The sequence below is a fragment of the Emys orbicularis genome, chromosome 20 (assembly GCF_028017835.1).
Source record: "Emys orbicularis isolate rEmyOrb1 chromosome 20, rEmyOrb1.hap1, whole genome shotgun sequence".
Lineage (NCBI taxonomy): Eukaryota > Metazoa > Chordata > Testudines > Emydidae > Emys > Emys orbicularis.
Genome location: NC_088702.1, coordinates 12361195 through 12382505, shown reverse-complemented (window position 1 = coordinate 12382505; position 21311 = coordinate 12361195). Strand labels below are relative to the sequence as shown.

General features: G+C 54.6%; 1 protein-coding gene across 1 annotated transcript; it reads left to right on the top strand.

Moving 5' to 3' along the window:
* The first annotated feature begins 1913 nt into the window (after window positions 1-1913).
* Window positions 1914-16206, top strand: ACKR1 (atypical chemokine receptor 1 (Duffy blood group)). Its single transcript, XM_065420442.1, has 2 exons — window positions 1914-1960; window positions 15223-16206. The coding sequence occupies exons 1-2, from the start codon at window positions 1937-1939 to the stop codon at window positions 16204-16206; spliced, it is 1008 nt and encodes a 335-aa protein (XP_065276514.1). The 5' UTR covers window positions 1914-1936.
* Window positions 16207-21311: the final 5105 nt, after the last annotated feature.

Genomic DNA, 21311 nt, shown 5'->3' with positions numbered 1-21311 from the left:
TTACCTACAAAATACATGAGCAGGATGTTACGTTTGCAAAGTCAAGCACTCAAAAGTCAGGAAATGCCAAATGCACAGTTGCCCATGAAATCTTAGCGCTGCCCCTTTGGGTGTATGCACAGTCTTTATAATCACATGATCACATGCTATTTTTTCCACAGAACTCCTGCCTCATTCAGTGCACAGGATGGACAGTGGGTGAGAGAGAGGACTGTATGAAGAAAAAGACATCTCTTGTGGTTAAGATGCTGGATTGGGGCCCAGGCTAGCTGGATTCTGTCCTTGGCTTTGCCACAGAATCTCTGCGCAATACTGGGAAAGACCTTTTCTTAATGCAGGGCAGAATTCAAGTTACACAGGCAGCCTTAATTCTGGCATTTCCTGACTTCTGAGGGCTTTACATGGCAACCGTAATGGTTCTTTTATCACTGTTGTTATATGTAATATGTAATAGTTAGGGTGAGCTGTTTGATAGGTAGTTATTATCTGGGCTATTGTCTAATTGCTGCTATTTCACTGCACATGTTGCAATATTATGCTGATGACTGGGAATTAACAATTCAGTTTCTTACAAACAGGTTTACTTGTTCTGTGAGTAGTTCACAGTAAGAGTCACTCATTCCGATCAGTGCTAAGTAGTGAATTATTTAGTATTCTCTGGTAATCAAAGAATAAGTCTTTCGTTTATTTAATAAAATTATTGCAAAATAACACAGTTGCTTAGTGTGTAATTACTAAATACTACAGCATGTTGTCCACCAAACAGCCACATTCCTTTTCCACTCAGAAATTCAAAGGCTAATTACGAGTCATTAATTTTGGCGGTGCCCAGAGCCCTTTGGGGGGCTTTGGTAGGCTCACAAGGGGGGTGAGTTAGTGGAGGAACCACACCCTCCTCTTTGCACACTAGGAAGATTACACCCCATGAATGTATGTGTGTGTGTGGGGGGGGGGGAGATCTGGGCCTAGATCTGTACCATTTTGAAGCTGACCAGCAAAGGGATGAAGAGGGGGCCTATGCCTTTATGTCTCCTGTTTGATGATAAGGATTATGAAGGCCTTAGAATTTGTCTTTTTTTTTGTTTTGTTTTTGACATGAGAAATGCAAGTCTCATCTGCCCAGGCACATGAGAGATAGCAGCAGAGTGGGGAAGGGAGATGTAATCAGACTGTCTGACACACTTTGGGTTGAGTTTGCTTTTGTAGATGCCTGTGTAACTCAAATGACTAATACACACTTGGGAAAAGGAGGTCTGAGTTAAAAATCCAAACCCTGCCTCCCCCTTTGAGTAACGGGGAGGAAAAGCTCCTGATACACAGGTGAGCCCTGCTATGAGTCCTCCAGCCAAACCAGGGGAGCCCAGGATCACCAGTCCTGACATTTCTAAGGTAAGAAGCAAACAAACAGGCCAGAGAGGTGAGGGTGATGGTGGAATGGGAGGGTCGTGGGATTGGGAGGAACAGGGAAGGACAGGTGCCCACACCATGCGGGCCAGTGAACTGGACCCTGAAGGATGCCATGTGGGGTTGGCTGTAATCTGGCTGTAGGTTGGTGCTACGTGTAGTCTGAGATATGGAGTCAGTCGGGTCAGGTCTCTGGCATGCATTTGTCTCAGGGCCTGGAACATGTATATGAGGCATCCAGACAGGAAGCCTGGAAGAGAGATGCATTCCTTGGCATTGGGGACCCTGCCAGGATATCCAGTAGATTGGTCCCCTCCAGGAGTGTTTCCTGCGCAGAGGACTCCAGGCACTTACTGGCAGTGCGGCTCCCCCTGTTTCCTTCACTCCGGGGGTTTCACTGGAGCAGAAAGTTTGTTTTTAATATCCCAGGTCTTATCTTGTAGCAGCAGCCTGTCCCCTCCCCTTGGACAGAAAGACAAAGGCAGAGAGAGCTTTCCTGTACCAGTCACAATTCGCACAGCACGCGGACACCATGGGGAACTGCATCATCACTGTGGTGAGTCCAGGGGCTCCTTTGCCCACCTACACTGTCCTCCTAAAATAGATTTGCTCCCGTAATGAAGGTGAAGGGCTGAGAGCAAAGGCAGAGTGCAGAGTGGTGCAGGTGTAACCCACACACCTTCTGGGTGTGGTGTTCTGTCCCATCTAGTGGCACCGAGACCACTTAAAGAGAGAGTTAAATGAGTCTGCTCTACAGCCTTAGCTAACAGCCAGCTGGTTTTTAGCTCATGCGGTAGAAGCTCAGGCACTAAGCTCCAGAGTTCCCCAGTTCGATCCTGCCCGCTGATACAGACACATGCTGGGCTAACACTCCTCGCTCCTGAGCACAGCTGGTCAGGGCTTTCTGACAAAACAGGTTTTCATTGGAAGATGGTGAGTCCTGGAAACAGAGACTTTCCTCAGGAATGTCTTGGTGTCTGTGAAGCTGCCCAGGAAGTTTTCTCAGCTCAAGCAGGAATTTCTTGTCAAAGCCAGACGGGGCCTTGCCCCAGTCGCTGACAGCCCAGTGCTTCGGGCACTCCCCTGGCCCACATTTGAACCTGGGCTATAGGAGCCTCTCTCCAGCCTGGCTGTCTGCGCTGTTCTGCTTAAGTCAGGACTGACCCTGGGGTTAGGGTACTGAGGGGAGCCCCAGATTCAAGGCCCTGCGCCAAGCCAGGCAGCGCAGGGATGTGATCCCAGGTCCCCCACACTCCAGCAGAGCAGCTGAACCTCTGGACTGTTGGATATTTGAAGGCTGCTCTCGCTCGCTCTCTGTTTTTTCCAAGAAAATGTTGGCAGGGCTTGGTGTCCAGCTGGTGTGGAATGGGAAAAAAAATAGATCTTGAGTTCCACAGGATGGGAAAGCATTTCCCACCCCAGCTCTCCTCCTGCCTCCCTCTCCACCTGCCAGTGCCGGGGAGAGATTCCCTGTACCTATGATTTGTGCCGGGCACTTTTCACTCACTCAGCTCCCTGCTCCAAGTGGGACAGAGACCCAAACCAAGGAGCACGCCAGCTCCCCTTCAGGAAGGGGAAGGTACTGCAGGATTCCTTCCTTTGGGAAAGTAACTCTAGAATCTCCTATTCAAGAGTCATTATTTCTGATGGCAATTTCCTCCAATAAAGTGAGGAGACTCCGAGTTTTGGGGAGAATGCAGGTGAGACAAAAATGAGTGACAGCTCTCCAAACATGGGACACTGGAGAGGGATGCTCCCTGCTTCCCTGGACTTCCCATGCTTCTCAATCCCAACCCCCAGCCATCCCAGTCCTGGGCCACTCCTAAGCCGTTGGGAGTGGATTCTATGGGAATGAGCACCAACAATGATGGTTTGGGAGTTTATCCAGAGGCATCACCTTGTGGTTCCCCCCTCTTCCCATCCAGCACAGAAGCTCAGTGGGTTGCAGTATCATTTGTACTTGTGAATTGAGCCCAGACAGCCGGCTGGTACATCACAGATCCCCCAGTCCCTGCCTGATCCCCTGGTCACTGAGTGGTCATCATGTGGGGCAGACTGATTCTTGTCTGCAGAGCTAGAGCTGGGAGCTGCTGTCACCGGCTTGAGACTGGCTTTTGCAACCAGCTGTGCCCAGCGTGGCTGGCTGGCTGGTATCATGGCTGCATGAGCCATGGCATCTGTGAAGCATCCAGCACCAAGCCTGCCTGGCAGCTTGGCTGCAGCCTCGTCCTGGGGCCCTGAGCCAGGCACTGACTGTGATTTGTGGCCTTTGCCCCAGGAAAATGGCTTTGTAAAAATGATGATCAAAGCATTAGTTCTGAAAACACTGCTTCCTGATGCTGCTACTCCTGCGCCCTGGGGGACAGGCAGAGGGGTCATCTGGGCACAGGACTGGCTGCTTACCATGAAAGGGCATGTTCCTCGGCCCACACTCACCCCATCTCCAAGGCTGGCTTTGATTCTGCCCCCCTCGCCTGGACGCCAGCGGGGCCCCAGTGTCACAGGCTGGCCCCGCCTCGCTTTCCTCTCTGGCCCCACATTATCCCTGAGTCTCCGCTGAGCCTCCCCCATCTGTTCCTGACCCCAGGCCGCCCTGGCTGTTCCCCACATTCTCCCTCTGCCCCATTTCACCCCTCCCCAGCCGCCAGAGTCACCCCAACCCTTCCCTTCGCCCTAAGCCCTCCTCCTCCATCCGTCCGTCTCTGCTGCCCTGTGCCGGGGGCTCTCACCGGCTCTGTCTGCCCTGCAGCAGGGAGCGAGTCTCCCAGCTGGTCAGCAGGCTCATGCCAGCGGGGCGCAAGCTGTGGGCAGCTGCTGCAGTGGAGACAAACGCAGTGACTGCCTGTGCAACACCCTTGCTGCAGAGCAGCGGCTTTCAACCTTCTTTCATTTGTGGACCCCTACAAAGTTTTGAATGGAGGCGCGCCCCCCTTTGGATATCGCAGACATAGTCTGCGCCCCCCGGGGGTCTGCGAGCCACAGCTTGGAAACCACTGTTGCAGAGGGGCTAGGCCATGGCATCCTAGGAGTGCAGAGTGGACGAGCCCTCCAGAGCTCCTCTAGCCCAGCCCCCGGTGCTGCGGCAGGACCAAGTGACCCTGGACCATCCCTGACAGAGGTTTATCCAGCCTGTTGCTAAAAACCTCCAGTGAGGGGGCTCCCTTGGGACTCGTTCCCAGAGTTTAACTCCCCTTAGTGTTAGAAAGTTTTTCCTAATATCTGACCTAAATCTCCCCTGTTGCAGACTTAGCCCATCGCTTCTTGACCTTCAGTGGCCATGGAGAACACTTGATCCCCCTCCTCTTTATAACAGCCTTTGCGTGTTTGAAGACTGTTATCAGGTCCCCCCTTAGCCTTCCTTTCTTAAGCCCAGTTTTTGAACCTTTCCTCATACATTCGGTTTTCTGAACCTTTTCACATTTTCGTTGCTCTCCTCTGCACCTTCTTTAGTTTCCATTTCTTGCCTAAAATGTGGTGCCCAGAACTGAACACCATCCTCCAATGCCGAGTAGAGCGGGACAATGACCGCCCGTGTAATACAGGGCCGGTGGAAGGATGTTTCGCGCCCTAGGTGAAACTTCCACCTTGTACCCCCCCACCCCCCGTCCCCAAGCCCCCGCCCTGAGGCGCCCCCCCAGCGGCAGCTCCCCACCCCCCACCCTGAGGCACCCCCCCCCCCCCGGTGTAACCTTTAGGCGACCTAGGCGGTCACCTAGGGCACTAGGATTTGGGGGGCGCCATTTTCTTCGGCAGCGACCGCGGCGGCCAGATCTTCGGCCGCCTCGGTAGCCACCGGCAAGGGGGGCGGGGGGGCGCGGCACGCAGGGGAACTCCCCGCCCCAGCTCACCCCTGCCCCGCCTCCCCGAGCACGCCGTGGCTGCTTCACTTTTCCCGCCTCCCAGGCTTGCGGCGCCAATCTGTCCATGACTTATAACATAAATACCCCTGATTGAACTGGGGGGGGGGGACCAGAGGGCTCATGGCACCTGCAGCCGGGGGCGGGGGAAGCCCCAGGGATCCCGCTGCCACTCTGGCCACCACTGGTGGGGGAATAGCCCCGGGGGTCCCGCTGCTGCTCCATCCGCTACCGGGGGGGGGGGCGGGGGAGAAGCCCCAGGGGTTGTGCTGCCACTCCAGCTGCCGCCGGGGGGGGGGAAGCCCCGGGGTCCTGCTCTGGCTGCTGCCGGGGGGAGCCCTGGGATGCCAGCCACTGCTCTGGCCGCCCCAGGTCCGCTGCCAGGAGCCCCCGGGACCCTGCTCAGGTGGTCCCCGGGGCCAGCCTATTTGGCCACTGCTCGAGTGGTCCCTGGGGCCAGCTGCCCGGGGCTGCCAGAGCAGCGAGCGGTGCGGCTGGCCTCAGGCCGCTCCAGCAGCGGCTGGTGCTGCTGGCTGCGGGGCTGCCCAAGAGGCTGGCTGCAGAGCCGCTCCAGCAGCTGCCGGTGTGGCTGTCCACAAGGCTGCCTGAGCAGCTGTCCCTGAGGCCAGCCGCTCAGGCGGCCCTAGGTTCAGCCACACTGGCTGCTGCAGAAGTCACAGTCCATGACTTCTGCGACCTCCGTGACAGACATGAAGCCCTACTTATGGGAATGTCAAAAGCCGTACAAAAAACAACATATAGCACATCTTGGCTTCCCTCCACTAGCCGCTAGGACAGTAACTTTGTCAAAGCAGGAAATTAGGTTGGTTTGGCATGATTTGTTTTTGATACATCCATGCTGGCTGTTCCTTTGAACCCTGTTATCCTCTAGGCGCTCACAAACTGTTTAATAATTTTTTCCAGGATCATAGAATTATAGAAGATCAGGGCTGGAAGAGACCTCAGGAGGTCATCTAGTCCAACCCCCTGCTCAAAGCAGGACCAACACCGACTAAATCATCCCAGCCAGGGCTTTGTCAAGCCTGACCTTAAAAACCTCTAAGGATGGAGATTCCACCACCTCCCTAGGTAACCCATTCCAGTGCTTCACCACCCTCCTAGTGAAATAGTGTTTCCTAATATCCAACCTAGACCTCCCCCACTGCAACTTGAGACCATTACTCCTTGTTCTGTCATCTGCCACCACTGAGAACAGCCTATCTCAGGTGTGGGCAAACTACAGCCCATGGGCCACATGTGGCCCATCAGACCATTTAATCGGGCCCTCAGCTCCCGCCGGGGAGCGGGGTCTGGGGCATGTCCTGCTCCCGTGCTCCAGCCGGGGAGTGGGGTCAAGGGCTTGCCCCGCTCCGCGCCGCTCCCAGGAAGCAGGTGGCATGACCCCCCTCCAGCTCCTATGTAGTAAGCCGAGGGCGCAGCCAGGCGGCTTTGTGTGCTGCCCTGTCTGCAGATGCTGCCCCCACAGCTCCCATTGGCTGGGGTTCCCGGCTAATGAGAGCTGCAGGGGTGGTGCCTGCAGATGGGGCAGCGCAGAGCCGCCTGGCCACGCCTCGCAGCCAGAGGGGAGACATGCTTCCAGGAGCTGCTTGCGGTAAGCACCGCCCGGAGCCTGCACCCCTGAGCCCCCCCCACCCGTGCCCCAATCCCCTGCCACAGCCCTGATCTCTCTCCCACCCTCCGAACCCCTCAATCCCAGCCCAGAGCCCCCTTTTGGACCCCAAGCACCTCATCCCCAGCCCCACCCCCAGCCAGAGCCCTCACACACACACCCTGTGCCCCCAACAGCTTGCCCCATCCCTGATCCCCCTCCTGCCCTCCAAACCCATTGGTCCCAGCCCAGAGCACCCTCCTGCACCCCAAGCCCCTCATCTCCAGCCCCACCCCAGAGCCTGCACCACCAGCCGGACTCCTCACACCCCTCCCCCATACCCCAACCCCCTGTCCCAGCCCTGATTCCCCTCCCACACTCGAAACCCCTCAGTCCCAGCCTGGAACTCCCTCCTGCACCCCAAACCCTCATCCCCGGCCCCACCCCAGAGCCCTCACCCCCCCCCCCCGCACCCCAACCCGGAGCCCCTTCTCACACCCCGAACTCCTCATTTCTGGGCCCACCCCAGAGCCCGCACCCTCAGCCGGAGCCCTCACCCCCTCCTGCACCCCTACCCCCAATTTTGTGAGCATTCATGGCCCGCCATACAATTTCCATACTCCGATGTGGCCCTCAGGCCAAAAAGTTTGCCCACCCCTGGCCTAGCTCCATCCTCTTTGGAACCCCCTTTCAGGTAGTTGAAGGCTGCTATCAAATCCCACCTCACTCTTCCCCTCTGCAGCCTAAATAAGCCAAGTTCCCTCAGCCTCTCCTCGTAAGTCATGTGCCCCAGCCCCCTAATCATTTTCTTTGCCCTCCGCTGGACTCTCTCCAATTTGTCCACATCCTTTCTGTAGTGGGGGGCCCAAAACTGGACGCAATACTCCAGGGGTGGCCTTTCCAGTGCCGAATAGAGGGGAATAATCACTTCCCTCGATCTGCTGGCAATGCTCCTACTAATGCAGCCCAATATGCCATTAGCCTTCTTGGCAACAAGGGCACACTGCTGACTCATATCCAGCTTCTCGTCCACTGTAACCCCTAAGTCCTTTTCTGCAGAACTGCTACTTAGCCAGTCACTCCCCAGCCTGTAGCAGTGCATGGGATTCTTCCATCCTAAGTGCAGGACTCTGCACTTGTCCTTGTTGAACCTCATCAGATTTCTTTTGGCCCAATCCTCCATGAGCTCTGGAAGGTAATTACTAATGGTTCTGAGATTGCTGCAGCTAGTTTGTTAAGTACCTTGTGATGAATTTCATCAGGCCCTGAATACAGCCAGTGCATCACAATATTCTTTAACCAGTTCTTGCCCTATTTTAGCTTGTGTTCCTTCCCCTTTCTTGTTAACAGTAATCCTGTTGCATATCTGGTCACCATTAACCTTTTTAATGAAGCCTGGAAAAAAAATTGGCATAAAACACCCCCAGCCATCTTGCTGTCCTCAGTTATTAGCTCTCCTTCCCTGCTAAGTAGAGCACCTCTGCTTTCTTTCATGTTTCTCTAGCTCCTACTGTATACAAAGAGGGCCTGCTGCGTCCCTGGGCCCCTGCGTTCCTGGGTGCCCCTTACACCTGGGCCTGCTGTGTCTCTGGGCCCCCCTTACACCTGGACCCCCCTAGCCCCTGGGCCCCCTTTACACCTGGGCCTGTTGAGTCCATGAGCCCCCCAATTACACCTGGGCCCCCCTCATCCCTGGGCCCCCCTCACACCTGGGCCTGCCTTGTCCCTTCCCCGTCCTCTCCCCCCCCCCCCCCCCGCTTGCTCCTGGTCCCTCCCTCATTATGGCCTCCTCTGCTGAGAAACAGGAAGCCACGGGGAAGACTGAGGCCTGGCTCCCACACACAGCAGGCAGATCACTAGCCCTCGGTCAGGCCACCAGACTGGGCCCATGATCCCCCAACAACCGGGTGCAGCACCAGCGCAGAGACGCTGTTTTCAGGAATGGGTCCAGTTTGGACTTGTCTGAAGTGCTTTCGGTGTTGAGATCCCTGCCCTGGGCTCTCTAACACCCTGTATCCAGAGACACTCCAAACAGCCAAAGCCAGACCCAGTTCTGTGTGACCCCGGCTGCCCTGCTCCCCACAGTGCCAGGCATTGCTGGCCCCCCCGTGCTTCACTGCCGAGCTGTTCTGTTCCTATCTCAAATGGCCTCAGCAATCCCGTCTGATGGGTGACGCCCAGACGGGGCCACCTCTGCGGGGAATCTTCCTCTAGGATTTCCCCACTGGCCGTTGGACTGAGCCCAGCATCCTGCCAAGGAGGGTTCACTTTGTGCTGGGAAATGAGGCCATTTGTTCCCACTGTGGATGATGAGAGGCCAGGCCATTGTTCTTGTCTTGTGTCACAGGTCATAAATCACAGGCCAATTAGGTAGAGACAAGGGGAACTCCTGATTGCATGGCTGCCTTCCTGCCTGCAGCCGGTTCTGCTGCAGCAGCTGGCCCTGTTAGGGCAGAAGGACCTGGGGAACTGGGTGGAGGAGGTGATTCCAGCTCCCAGGGGCCATGTCGAATCACCACGCTAAGCGTTAACATTGTGAGGTGCCCAGAGAGCACAACACTGGTGATTTGTGCTATAAGGAAATGGAATCTCCTGGCCGCACTCTATGACTGTCCACACAGTCTGCACCACTGGAGTGCAGCGAAAGCCAGTTTGCTCCTAGATCCAAATTGCAACAGCACCATCTACAGGTTTCACACTCTACAGTTAAAAAATCTTTCTAAAAACTAAGAAAATTATCAAACAAAAACTCTGTGACAATGGAGTTAAAGTTCTAGACAAACATCTGTTAAGTGAAAACACTACTCCTCACGCTCTACCGTTACAGTAACACAAACTGGTGTTGAATTAGGGTTAAAAAACAAACTTTGCTGCCCCACTCAGTTGGTGATTAGATGGGCTCTAAGGTGATGTAGAGACCGGTGTCAATGACTGTCCATCACTGACTCGAGGAGGTTCCAGACCTTGTCACAAAACATCAGCTCAGTGAGACGGTCCCAGCTGCTGCCTGCCAGAGCTCAGCTTGCAATGGGATGTTAGGAGAGGCCATTTCTAGGCCTCATTTCCCATGTGTAATGAAAGGGATTTATAGCTGTTACCTCCAGTCGAGTGTAGCCAAGAGACACCTTTTCCTCACCCAGCATCAGATGCCAGGTGATCACTGCTTGTTTCATGGTGTTTGTCTGCCCCTCCGTCCCTCACACCAGCTTCCCCCCCCCTGGACTGTGCCGGCAGGTAAGCCCCCAGGCCCAGCCCTCTCCACCTGCCTCACACATAATGAATGTCACACTCAGATAACAAACTTGCTTAAGACACAGCGATGGTTGTAAATAAGCTCCATTAATTCTAAGCAGCCTGGCTACGAGACAGTGGCTATAATAATAAATGTTGGCAAAGCAGCTTTGTCTCAGTCACAGCTATAATTCTGCCCAGCTGGAAGCCTTCTCCTGAACCCACCAGCCTTTCCAGTGTGGGCCATCTCCCCCCACACACACACAGCCCAGGGCCCATCCTCCAGCTCAGCCTCTCGTTAGGGGCACAAATGTCTTGCCTTAGACCAGAGATTCAACCCTCTCCCCTGCCCCCATCCCAGCTACCCAGCATGGCCCACTGGCTACAACATCTCACACTCCTGTCACGTATGGCCTAGAAGCTCCACCCTCTGCTCTGACCACAGAGACCTCTCCCACTCCGCCACTCTCATTAGACAGCCTGGAGACCTCCACACTGCCCCTTCCCTAGTCCAGATACAGGCCCTTGGCTGTCTCCCCAGAGCCCATTCCACACTTCTCCAGAGGGTGATGTTCAGAGGTGAGGTGCGAGGGGCTGTGACTTAGACTCCCTGGCCCTCAGCTCCTCACTGTGGCACTAAACGGGTGTAAATGCGGGCAGAACTAGGGTTACCAAAGAGCAAGTATGAAGAATCAGGATGGGGGCAGGGAGGAGTAACAGGGTCCTATATAAGACAAAGCCCCTTATATCCAGACGTCTGGTCACCCTACGCAGAAAACAGCTCCTCACATTGACTCAGGCACCATCCGACCTTCTTACCAAGGAGAAAAGGGGACTCAGCTGGGGTAGGTCACAATGCAAGCTGGTTAGATTGAGAGGGCCATGGTCAGAGGTGATGTGGAAGCAGAGGGGCATGGGAGTAGTAGGCTAGGAGTTGGGGTGACGTGCTGAAGGGGCTGAGAGAAACGGTAAGTTACATCAGACTGGATTCGTCTTTGAACTTGGCCCAGTGCCTACATGTGGTCTAGATGGGACACTGCTTATTCGCACAGCTCAGTGCTGCCAAAAACCCCAGTCCAAAAGCATGACACTGCGGTGATTAATCAAACAGGAGGTACTAGGATGTGTGACTGCACCTTTCAAGCCAGGACTGCCCATGTCCACACAAACACAATTACTTTGTGTGAATATTGCAGGAGAAAATTGAATGCAAAGGCGACTATAAACAGCCAATAAACCTGGCTCCTAGTGATTGAATGCAAAGGCAACTATAAACAGCCAATAAAGCTGGCTCCTAGCTAGTGATTGAATGCAAAGGCGACTACAAACAGCCAATAAATCTGGCTCCTAGTGGTTTATGCCTTGCTGTCTCTGCAGACAGGTGTTTTTGAATGCGGGGTCCATATATGCAGCCAGGGGGAAAAGTGTCTGTGGAAAAGGGGATAGGAAAAGGGTCAGCCTGGCCTGAAACTGAAGACCTGGGAGCATCCCAGTGGACTGGCACAAAAGCCAGTGAGAAGGACACACTGAGAGGACAGGGATTTGTGACCTTTTGGAGGCCAAAAGGAACCAGAGACAGAAGCTGTGTGAGAGTGAGACAAATAGGAGGACTTCCTCCTGGCGCGGCAGTCTGTGAGAGACCTAGAGTGATGGTGCTGCAGGGCCAGGTGGGACAGGGGGCCCATGGGGGATCCTTCAGGCAGGCCCCCAAGTAGGGTGACCAGACAGCAAATGTGAAAAATCGGGACGGGGGTGGGGGGTAATAGGAGCCTATATAAGAAAAAGACTCAAAAATCGGGACTGTCCCTATAAAATCGGGACATCTGGTCACCCTACCCCTAAGCGATGTGGCTTCGTACAGAGAAACGTCTCGCTATGAAACAACCCTGTGTTTGTATCTGAGCGGGACAGCCAGGTAGATGGGGCATAACTGAGGAGGCACCAGGAGTCGAACTCCACCCCACGGCAGCTGGAATCAGACTCTCGCGGGGTTGCCAATTCCACATAGCAGGAAATCACCAGACAAACTCTGAAAAGTTGCTAGATGTAGCTGTTTAAGCACTCAAAAGGAGTCAAAAATGTCACTAAACAAAATGTCCAGAGAATTCAACAGAGAATATATATATATATCTGCGCCCTGGCGAGTATAGTCACAAAATCATTCACAAGCAGTTTGACAGTGTTAACAAAATCCATTCCGTGCTCTTCTTACTACATTCTACCGCACACCAAGTCAATGTCATCATGTCTCAATTGAGCATGTCCTCGGAAGGAATCGCATTCCAGGGCTTCTTGGGCTGAGATCACTGGAATCTGCAGGCGAGGAAAATAAGTTTGTGGAGGCTAATTAAATACTTTGCTAAAGCCAGGTGCACTTCGGAAAGAGCAGCACATTAGCCAGAGCTTGTTTTTACCCAAATGTTCTTTCTCTCTGCTCCGTAGCAGGGAAAGCTGGCTAATGAAGCGGGCTGGGCGGGCGAGGCAGGTTAGCTGGCGAGGAGAGCCGCACGGATGGAAGGTGGGGTGGAGTGAGACAGGGCCATGTGTCCCAATGGGATGGGGGGCACCGTGCCTCCAGGGATGAAGCCCTTACTACAGGATCTGAATGTCACTGTAATTGGCAGTGAAAGTCGCTAGATTTGTCACTGGTCACTTTGACACTTATTTTCTTGCTAGGGAAACCAAAAAGTCGCTAAATCTAGTGACAAAGTTGCTAAGTTGGCAACACTCAGATGTGGCAAATGGGTGTGAGGAGGCTCCCTCTGAGCCATCAGTGCAGAACTTGGTCAGAGACCAAGACATAGGAGCGCAGCCTTTAAAACTCCTTGTCCAAACACAATGGCACAAACCAGAGGGTTCCACAGGCTGGACTGTGCAACACTTGTTGCTCACACGTATGACCAGAGTGCTTGCCAGCAGCAGGAAGTGTTGCACAGTCTCCGTGTCTGGGCGACCAACGACCTGCTCAATGGAGCAGAGATCTCCGGGACAGAGCAGGGATCTCCGGGACAGAGCAGGGATCTCTGGGACGGAGCAGAGATCTCTGGGATGGAGCAGAGATCTCCGGGACAGAGCAGGGATCTCCAGGACAGAGCAGAGATCTCTGGGATGGAGCAGGGATCTCCGGGACAGAGCAGGGATCTCCATGGTGCACCTTGTAAAGTAGAGTTTGTTGGGAATATTCTGGTGCAATGATTTTCTGACAGAAATATGCAGTTTCCTCAAAAATTGAAATTCTTCGCAGGAAAATGTTGATTGTACTGAAAATTTTCCATTTTTTGTCAAGTAAACTGAAATGCGATAGTTCATTGCAGGTCATTCCGAGCCAAATTGGAAAGTTTCATTGATTTAAATGGCCCATTAAACTGTTTCCCGCTGTCACGTTGCCTTATGGGTAGGGCCCTACCAAATTCATGGCCATGAAAAACGCGCCACAGACCATGAAATCTGGTCTCCCCCATGAAATCTGGTGTCCCCCGTGAAATGTGGTCTTTTGTGTGATTTCATGGGGGACACCAGCATTTCTCAAATTGGGGGTCCTGACCTAAAAGGGAGTTGCAGGCAGGTCATAAGGTTATTTTTTGGGGGGCACAGTATTGCAACCCTTCCTTCTGCACTGCATTCAGAGCTGGGCGGCCGGAGAGTGGCAGCTGTTGGCCGGGTGCCCAGCTCTGAAGGCAGCATCCTGGTAGCAGCAGCGCAGACGTATGAGTGGCAATACCATACCAGGCCACCCTTACGTCTGCACTGCTGCCTTCAGAGCTGGGCGGCCAGAGAGTGGTGGCTGCTGACTGAGGGCCCAGCTCTGCAGGCAGCGGCGCAGAAGTAAGGGTGGCAATACCATACCATGCCATCCTTTCTTCTGCGCTGCTGCTGGCGGCAGCTCTGCCTTCAGAGCTGGGCTCCAGGCCAGTAGCCGCTGCTCTCCAGCTGCCCAGCAGCAGCGCAGAAGTAAGGGTAGCAGTACTGCAACCCCCCCCCCCCTACAATAACCTTGCAATCCCCCCCCCACACACACACAACTCGTTTTTGGGTCAGGACCCCTACAATTACAACACTGTGAAATTTCAGATTTAAATAGCTGAAATCATGAAATTTATGATTTTAAAAATCCTATGAACGTGAAATTGACCAAAATGAACCGTGAATTTGGTAGGGCCCTACTTATGGGAGCTGTAGTCCTGGCCCCCATTCTCTTCTATGAGCCAGGCTCCCTGGAGGACTACATTGCTCATAAGGCAATCTGACTGAGCTGCATGGTGCATCTTGGGAATCACATGATTCAGGTTCATTACGGGAAATGTAGTTGGGTCAAGGGAGAACAGCAGTATCAGGCTGCTGAACTTAACTCCCATAATGCAATGTGTCACTATGGCAAAATGCAGTTTAATGTTGCAAAGAAGCGTTTTGATTTCAGGAATATTGAACTGTTTCATTTTGACTGTATATGTTGAAAGAAAACATTGCCACATTTTGGAACTGAAATTTTTCAGAAAGTCTGTTCCATGGAAAATTTCATCATTTTTGCCTCATTTGAGGTTGTGGGGAATGTGGGGATGTTGGGATTTTCCACGGGATGGAAATTCCAAATTTTGCTCACACATGCATTTCATACCAACCCCTTGTTCTTGTGCCCCAGTAGTTCCTGCTCCTTTCCCTAAAGTGAGCCTGGAGGTGGAGGGGCCTGGTACTGCATCAGTAAGCTCACCTGAGCAGAGCCATCACCCCAGCAAAAGGCACCACCCAACTCAGCAGCACAACCCTGCCCAAGGCCTACAGCCACATGGCCCAATAAACTCGGGGGGGGGGGGGGGGGAGAGAAAAAAGTAATCCCTACTCAACTCCCACGCTGGCCTTATGTGGTGTCCCAAGAATGACACCTCCCTCCAGCACCCGGCGTATAAACCCTGGTACCCACAGAGCTGCCTGGAGTCCAGAGAACCCCATCCTCCAGCACCCAATAGGTGAATTCCTGGGGCTTGCATCGGGACCTGGTGGCCAAGGAATGCACCCCCATCACCCAGTGAGTGAACCCCTGGGGCACACTGTGCCGCCCAGTGGTCAAGGAATACTTGCCGGGTGGGGCACAGGGCTGAACTACCTGATGTTTCTCTTTTCCAGTCCAGCCGCCTGGAACTGAACACGAGCGATTACAGCTTTGAGAACATGACGGCGAATTACTCCTACGACTATGACACTAATGATATCTTGGCCGCTGCACCCTGCCAGAGTGGCTACTGTTCATTCTTTCGCAGTCATGCCTTCAACTTCCTGGCTGTAGTCTGTGCCCTGGGCCTGTTGAGTAACCTGGCCCTGGTGGTGGCCTTGGCCAACTGCTGGGGTCTTTGGGGCTGGCCCCTTGGCAGAGCCTCCCTGTTCCAGCTGACGCTCGGCACCACCATCTTCACAGCCATGCTGCCATTTTTTGCTGCAGGCATCAGCCAAGGTTGGGTCATTGGTGACGGGCTCTGCAAGGTGGCGTACATGCTGTGGTACGGGAGCCTCTTTGCTCAAGGGCTGCTGGTAGCTGCCGGTGCATGCAGTGCCATGTGGGACAAATGGGTTCCCAGACGGCACCACTGGTGCATGGCCGTGGCTCTCTGGGTGGCAGCTATCCTCCTGGCAGTGCCAGCTGCCTTGCTGAGTGGGACGGAGGGGCACCCGCAGGAGCTGTGTATGATGAGGGACACGCACTGGTGGCACCTGGCCCACGTCACATCCTGCCTGGCTGTTTTCATTCTGCTCCCTGCCGCACTAGGCGTGGCCAAGGCAATGCTGACATGGCGCAAGAGTGACTGTCAGCTGCGGGTCGGGGTGACGTGTCTGTTCTTCCTTCTCTGGGTGCTGTACGGGACAGCTCTGCTCCTGGACTCACTGGTGCGGAGGCAGCTGCTCGACGCCAGCTGCCAATTCTACGAGTTTCTTGACTTCTTCCTGGGGCTGTCAGAGGGCCTCGGTGTGCTGCACTGCTGCCTGGGGCCCCTGCTGCTTCTCGGGGCAGGGCTGTATCACCGAAGGACCCATGCTGACCCAGGTCCCCTCCGAGTGCCAGCACAGCATGTGCCAGGGCTAGAATTGCCAACCCCAAATGTTCAAAAAGCATGAGTCAGGCTCACCAAAAATCACGAGATTGGCTTTAAAATCCTGTGAGTTTGTAAATAATATTGGGGTGCTTTTGATTTGCCTTCTGCTTTTTGAACCTCTGGTGTGCACGGGGGTCACATTTTAACGCTTTCTCTACAGCCATGAGGGCCAGAAACTGACTTTTTCTTTAAGAATAAAGGCTGAAGTTATCACATCTCCACTTGGCTCCAGGAGCTGGGGCTTTCAGGAAAACAATAATTATCATGAGGCTCATGACAAACTCATGAGAGTTGGCAACACAGGGGACAGGGCTGCCCGGGTCCCCTCCAGCTGGTGCTCTGCATGTCCATGTAAGCGCCTGTGCACAGCGGGGCTGCTCTCACGTGGGCTGGGCTGACTCGAGAGGAGTCACCGGAGTGTAGGGAGCTCGAGTTAACTGTGCCCTGAAGACAGACCCTGAATCTCAACCTGGCCAAAACAGAACACTTAACCTGTCCCCCAAGCCCTCCCAGCACCTTGCTCTCTCGGTCCCCTGCCATCGCCATCACACCCGTAACCTGGGCATTGCCTTTGACTTGTTCCTCTCTCTAGACATCCACGCTGTGTCTGGATCACATCTCTCCTTCCAGCCCGGCGTGTCTAAGACCCAGCCTGTCCTTTGGCCACACAGCTGTGTCTCTGGCCCAGGCCCTCATCATCTCTCACCTTCATGACCACATCCTCCTCCTCCTCTCTGGTCTTGACAAACCCCATCTTCCCCCCTTAAACCCTTTCGAAAAGCTACTGCCAGATCATTGCCTGGCTCATTGGGCTCAGCGGGTCACCCCCCTGTGCCTCCCTATGCTGGTCCCCCCTCCTCCACGGCACTGAACATAAACAACATGTCAGCCCTTCCCAGCTATGGCCTGCCCAACTAACTCTTCTTTTAGATGGCACTGAGCCATCACCATTCCCCCCTTCCCCCCAGTAATGATGCAGCCTTCAGCACCCATCAGTTAGCTCATCCCAGAAGCACCTTCTCACTCCCTCCCCCACCTGCCCTTATGCCATGGACAAGCAAAACCACCATGTTCTCAGCCTTAAACCTCTCCAAGCCCCAGCTAGGCCTGCTGCCTACAAAAGGCTGGACGGTGGCTGCTGGGCTGTGACTGCTGCGCAGTCCCTGTTCCCTGTGCTGCCGGGTCTGTCTGTGCAACCTCTGTGACACTCTGTACCTCGGGGGAACACCCAGCACCCCCATGTTCATCCTTATAATAGGATTGTGTGGTATCCAATGCAAAGTTTGTCATGTCGGGTGTCTTTGGAAGGCTCATGATGTACTGAATAATTAATACTATAGTAATGTTATAGGTTGTAATTTCATGTATATTGTTATGAGGCTGAAAATGTATCCTCATGGCTTAAAGAAAGCCCAGGGAAAAACTCTCTAAGAGCAGAGGGGCAGTTTACACCTCACCAAGGCATGTATGGGACAAACCCAGCCCAACCTCACAGGAATAAAGGAAGCTGGCCTAGGCAGCAACAAAAGAATCTGATGGACTCTTGAGTGAGTCACTCCCTTTCCTTTGGTCAGTTTAGGACTGGGATGAGGTAATGCTCACCTGACTCTGAAGGGGGGGCAAAGCCAAGAGGGAAGAAAGGACATGATAAAAGGGAGAGACGTTTGCCATGGTCTCTCTTCCACCTCCGTCTACAGACACCACACCAAGCAACTGAAGGACATTGAAAGTGTTAAGATCAGATTAGAATGCGTTTTGCTTTTATTTCATTTGACCAAATCCGACTTGTTGTGTTTTGACTTATAATCACTTAAAATCGATCTTTATAGTTAATAAATCTGTTTGTTTATTCTACCTGGAGCAGTGAGTTTGGTTTGAAGCGTGTCAGAGACTCCCCTTGGGATAACAAGCCTGGTACATATCAATTTCTTTGTTAAATTGATGAGCTCATATAAGCTTGCAGCGTCCAGTGGGCAATACTGGACACTGCAAGACGGAGGTTCCTTGGGTTGTCTGGGACCAGAGATATTGGCTAGTGTCATTCGGTTGCACTATCAAAGGAGCAGCTTAAATGCCAGAGGCTGTGCATGAACAGCCCAGGAGTGGGGGTTCTCACAGCAGAGCAGGGTAAGGCTGGCTCCCAGAGTCAAGGATTGGAGTGACCTAGCAGGTAGGAGTGACCTAGCAGCTGTCTGTCTCTGGCCACTGCTGGGAGAGGGAGGCTCCCATTTCAGTTTTGTTTGATGGCACCCACTGAAGTATTGTGATGCCAGGGACTGGGGCGCCATCCGGAGGGAATCCAGAGCGGTGCAATGCCCTCTCTTTCTCCTGGCAGCCCATCCTCCAGAATGATCCGGTGTCTGGGAAGCCAACACTGGCCTCACAGAAAGACACTTCCGAAGCTCAATCTGTTTAGCTCGTCAAGGAGACGGTGAAGGGGTGGCAGGATCACACTCGGTGGTAGAGGGCTCTTCAGTCTGGCAGACAAAAGCGGAGCAACATCCCATGGATGGAAGCTGAAGCCAGACAAAATCAGACCAGAAATAAGGTGCAAAGTGTTAAGGGTGCGGGTCATTAAGCATTCGGGCAACTGACCCGGGATGTGGTGGTTTCTCCATCACTCGGAGTCTATAAATGGAGATTGGGTGGCACTGTGTAAACAGCCCAGCCCAGCCCAGGCTCCAGTGACAGGCAGGGCTCTGGATTCCCTGGGTGAGTGTCTCTGGGCTGTGCACGGCAGGAGGTCAGATGGGGGTGAGCGGAACGGGCCCTTCTGGCCCTACCTGCCACGGGTCTACAAAGGCGTCTGAGGGCCGCACTGGGGAATTGTCCTGCTCCTGGCTCAGGAGGCCCTGCCCTAGGCCGCACCCCAGAATGCAGCCTCCAGGGACGACAACCATCTCCGGCCCATGCTGCCCAGGTCACTGCAAGCTGCAGTGACAGCCGGGGTCCCAGGGCTGCCTGGAGAGGTACAAGCCACAAGGGGCCAGGGCACAGAGTGAGAGCAGCCACTGCGTGCCACCCACCCACCTGCCAGGCGCACGCCACTTTACACCCGCACTGGAGCTGCTCCAGGCTGACCCAAATCTGCCTCAGCTCCTTGCACTGCTGACAGCCACTTGCAAATGCCTGGTGTTCTCACTGCCCCAGCTGCTGTCGCTACTACCCCGTGCCCAGCTGTTACCCCCTCTAGTACCCCATGGCTCAGCTCTTACCCTTCTGCTACACCCCTTCCCAGATGTTACCCCACAGCTACACTCCTGCCCAGCTCTTACCCCTCTGCTACACCCCTTCCCAGCTGTTACCCCTCTGCTACCCCCCCTGCCTGTTACCCCTCTGCTACCCCTCTCCCCGGCTGTTACCCCTCCTCTACACCCCAGCCCAGCTGTTACCCCCTCTACTCCCCCCTGCCCAGTTGTTACCTTCTGCTACACCCCTTCCCAGCTGTTACCCCCTCTACTACTTCCCTGCCCAGCTGTTACCCCTGTTACCCCACACCCCAGCTGTTACCCCTCCTCTACCCCACGGCTCAGCTCTTACCCCTCCGCTACACCCCTTCGCAGATATTACCCCACAGCTACACCCCTGCCCAGCTGTTAGCCCTCTACTACCTCACAGCCCAGTTGTTAGCCCTCTGCTACCCCCTGCCCAGCTGTTACCTTCTGCTACCCCCAGCCCAGCTGTTACCCCTTCTGATAACGCCCTGCCCATCTGGTACCCCTCTGCTACCCCATGGTCCAGCTGTTACCCTTCTGTTTCCCCCTGCCCGAGGGGCCTGGAGCTGCTAGGTGCTCAGCAGGTGGGGAAAACCAGGCTCTTCTCGGGGTGCCCATTTGTGAAGATCTTGTTCTGCATGGAGCAGAGTGGCCCAGGAGCCCTGTTAACCATCCCCACCAGCCTTTGTGCACTGAGGCCCTTCCCTGGCTCCTCCAGCTCTCTCCTCAGCTGCCCCCAAGACCTGGCATTTGCGCTGACTCCAAACACGTCTTGTCTCTCCCTGCCGAGGCTGCTGGGCCTGGCAATGAGCAGGGAAAGTGCCAGCGCAGAGCCAATTTACAGCACAGCTAAAGCTTCAGCATCTCGCAGGGAGAGGCAGGTGGAGATGCAAGGAGGCACCCAGCACTGGTTAGCAGCACCCTGGTGCTGAGCCCAGCCTCGCTGGGTCCTGCCCTGGGGTAACCGTGGCTGTTCCCCTTGTGCCAGGCTCCCTACAGCCCCGTCCCTGGATGGCAGGGTGCACAGGCCATGGCAGACAGACTGGGCTTTGGCTTCTGATGGTCCCACACATCCTCCCAGGCTGCGCAGGTGCAGCCAGCTCCAAATCCGGCCTGAGCTGCCTTCCCTCTTCCTGGTGCCCAGTCCTGCTCCTCCTCTGCCAGCCACTGCCCCACGCTGCACATTGGCCCATCCCCATGGCTCTGTGCATCCCCTCAAACCCCCCATCCCCGTGGCTCTGTGCATCCCCCCTCCCCGTTGATCTGTGCATCTCCCCAACCCCCCCATCCCCATGGCTGTGTGTACCCCCCCCCCCCGACACCCCCCATCCCTGTGGCTCTGTGCTGGGAGAGCAGCAAGGGAGCACCCACACACACACACACAACACGAAGACATTAGCGCAATAATCTTCAAATGCCACCTTAAAACCTCCTGGTTCTCTTTAGTCTGTGACTGATTCGCTCTCTAAAGTATTTTACGAGGCCGCATATTAAGCCTGCTATATGCAAATACAGCACGTAAGGTGGCCTAACCAGAATTGCAGCTCGCCAGCATCCTGTGCCCAGCTCGCCAGGCTGTTAATGATGGCACTGTGCATTTCAATACGCGCCACATTCCGGTTCCTGATGCAGTGCTGGCTGCTCTCCGGCACACCCTGCCAGACAGCAGCTGTCCTGGGCAGGCACCGAGGAGTCCAGGCACTCTCCTCCTCCCCCAGTGCAGGCACCTGCTGCCCTTATGGGCTCGTACCAGGAAAGTGTGTGGGCTGGCTTTATTTATAACCATGCCCACCCTGTACCCCGCCCCCCACTGCCCCGACCACGGCAGCACAATGGCATCTTGGCTGGTACGACAGTGCCTGTCCCAAGAGCTGGCCGGGGCCTGAGCAGGAGGGCTCGGAGGGGTCCCAGT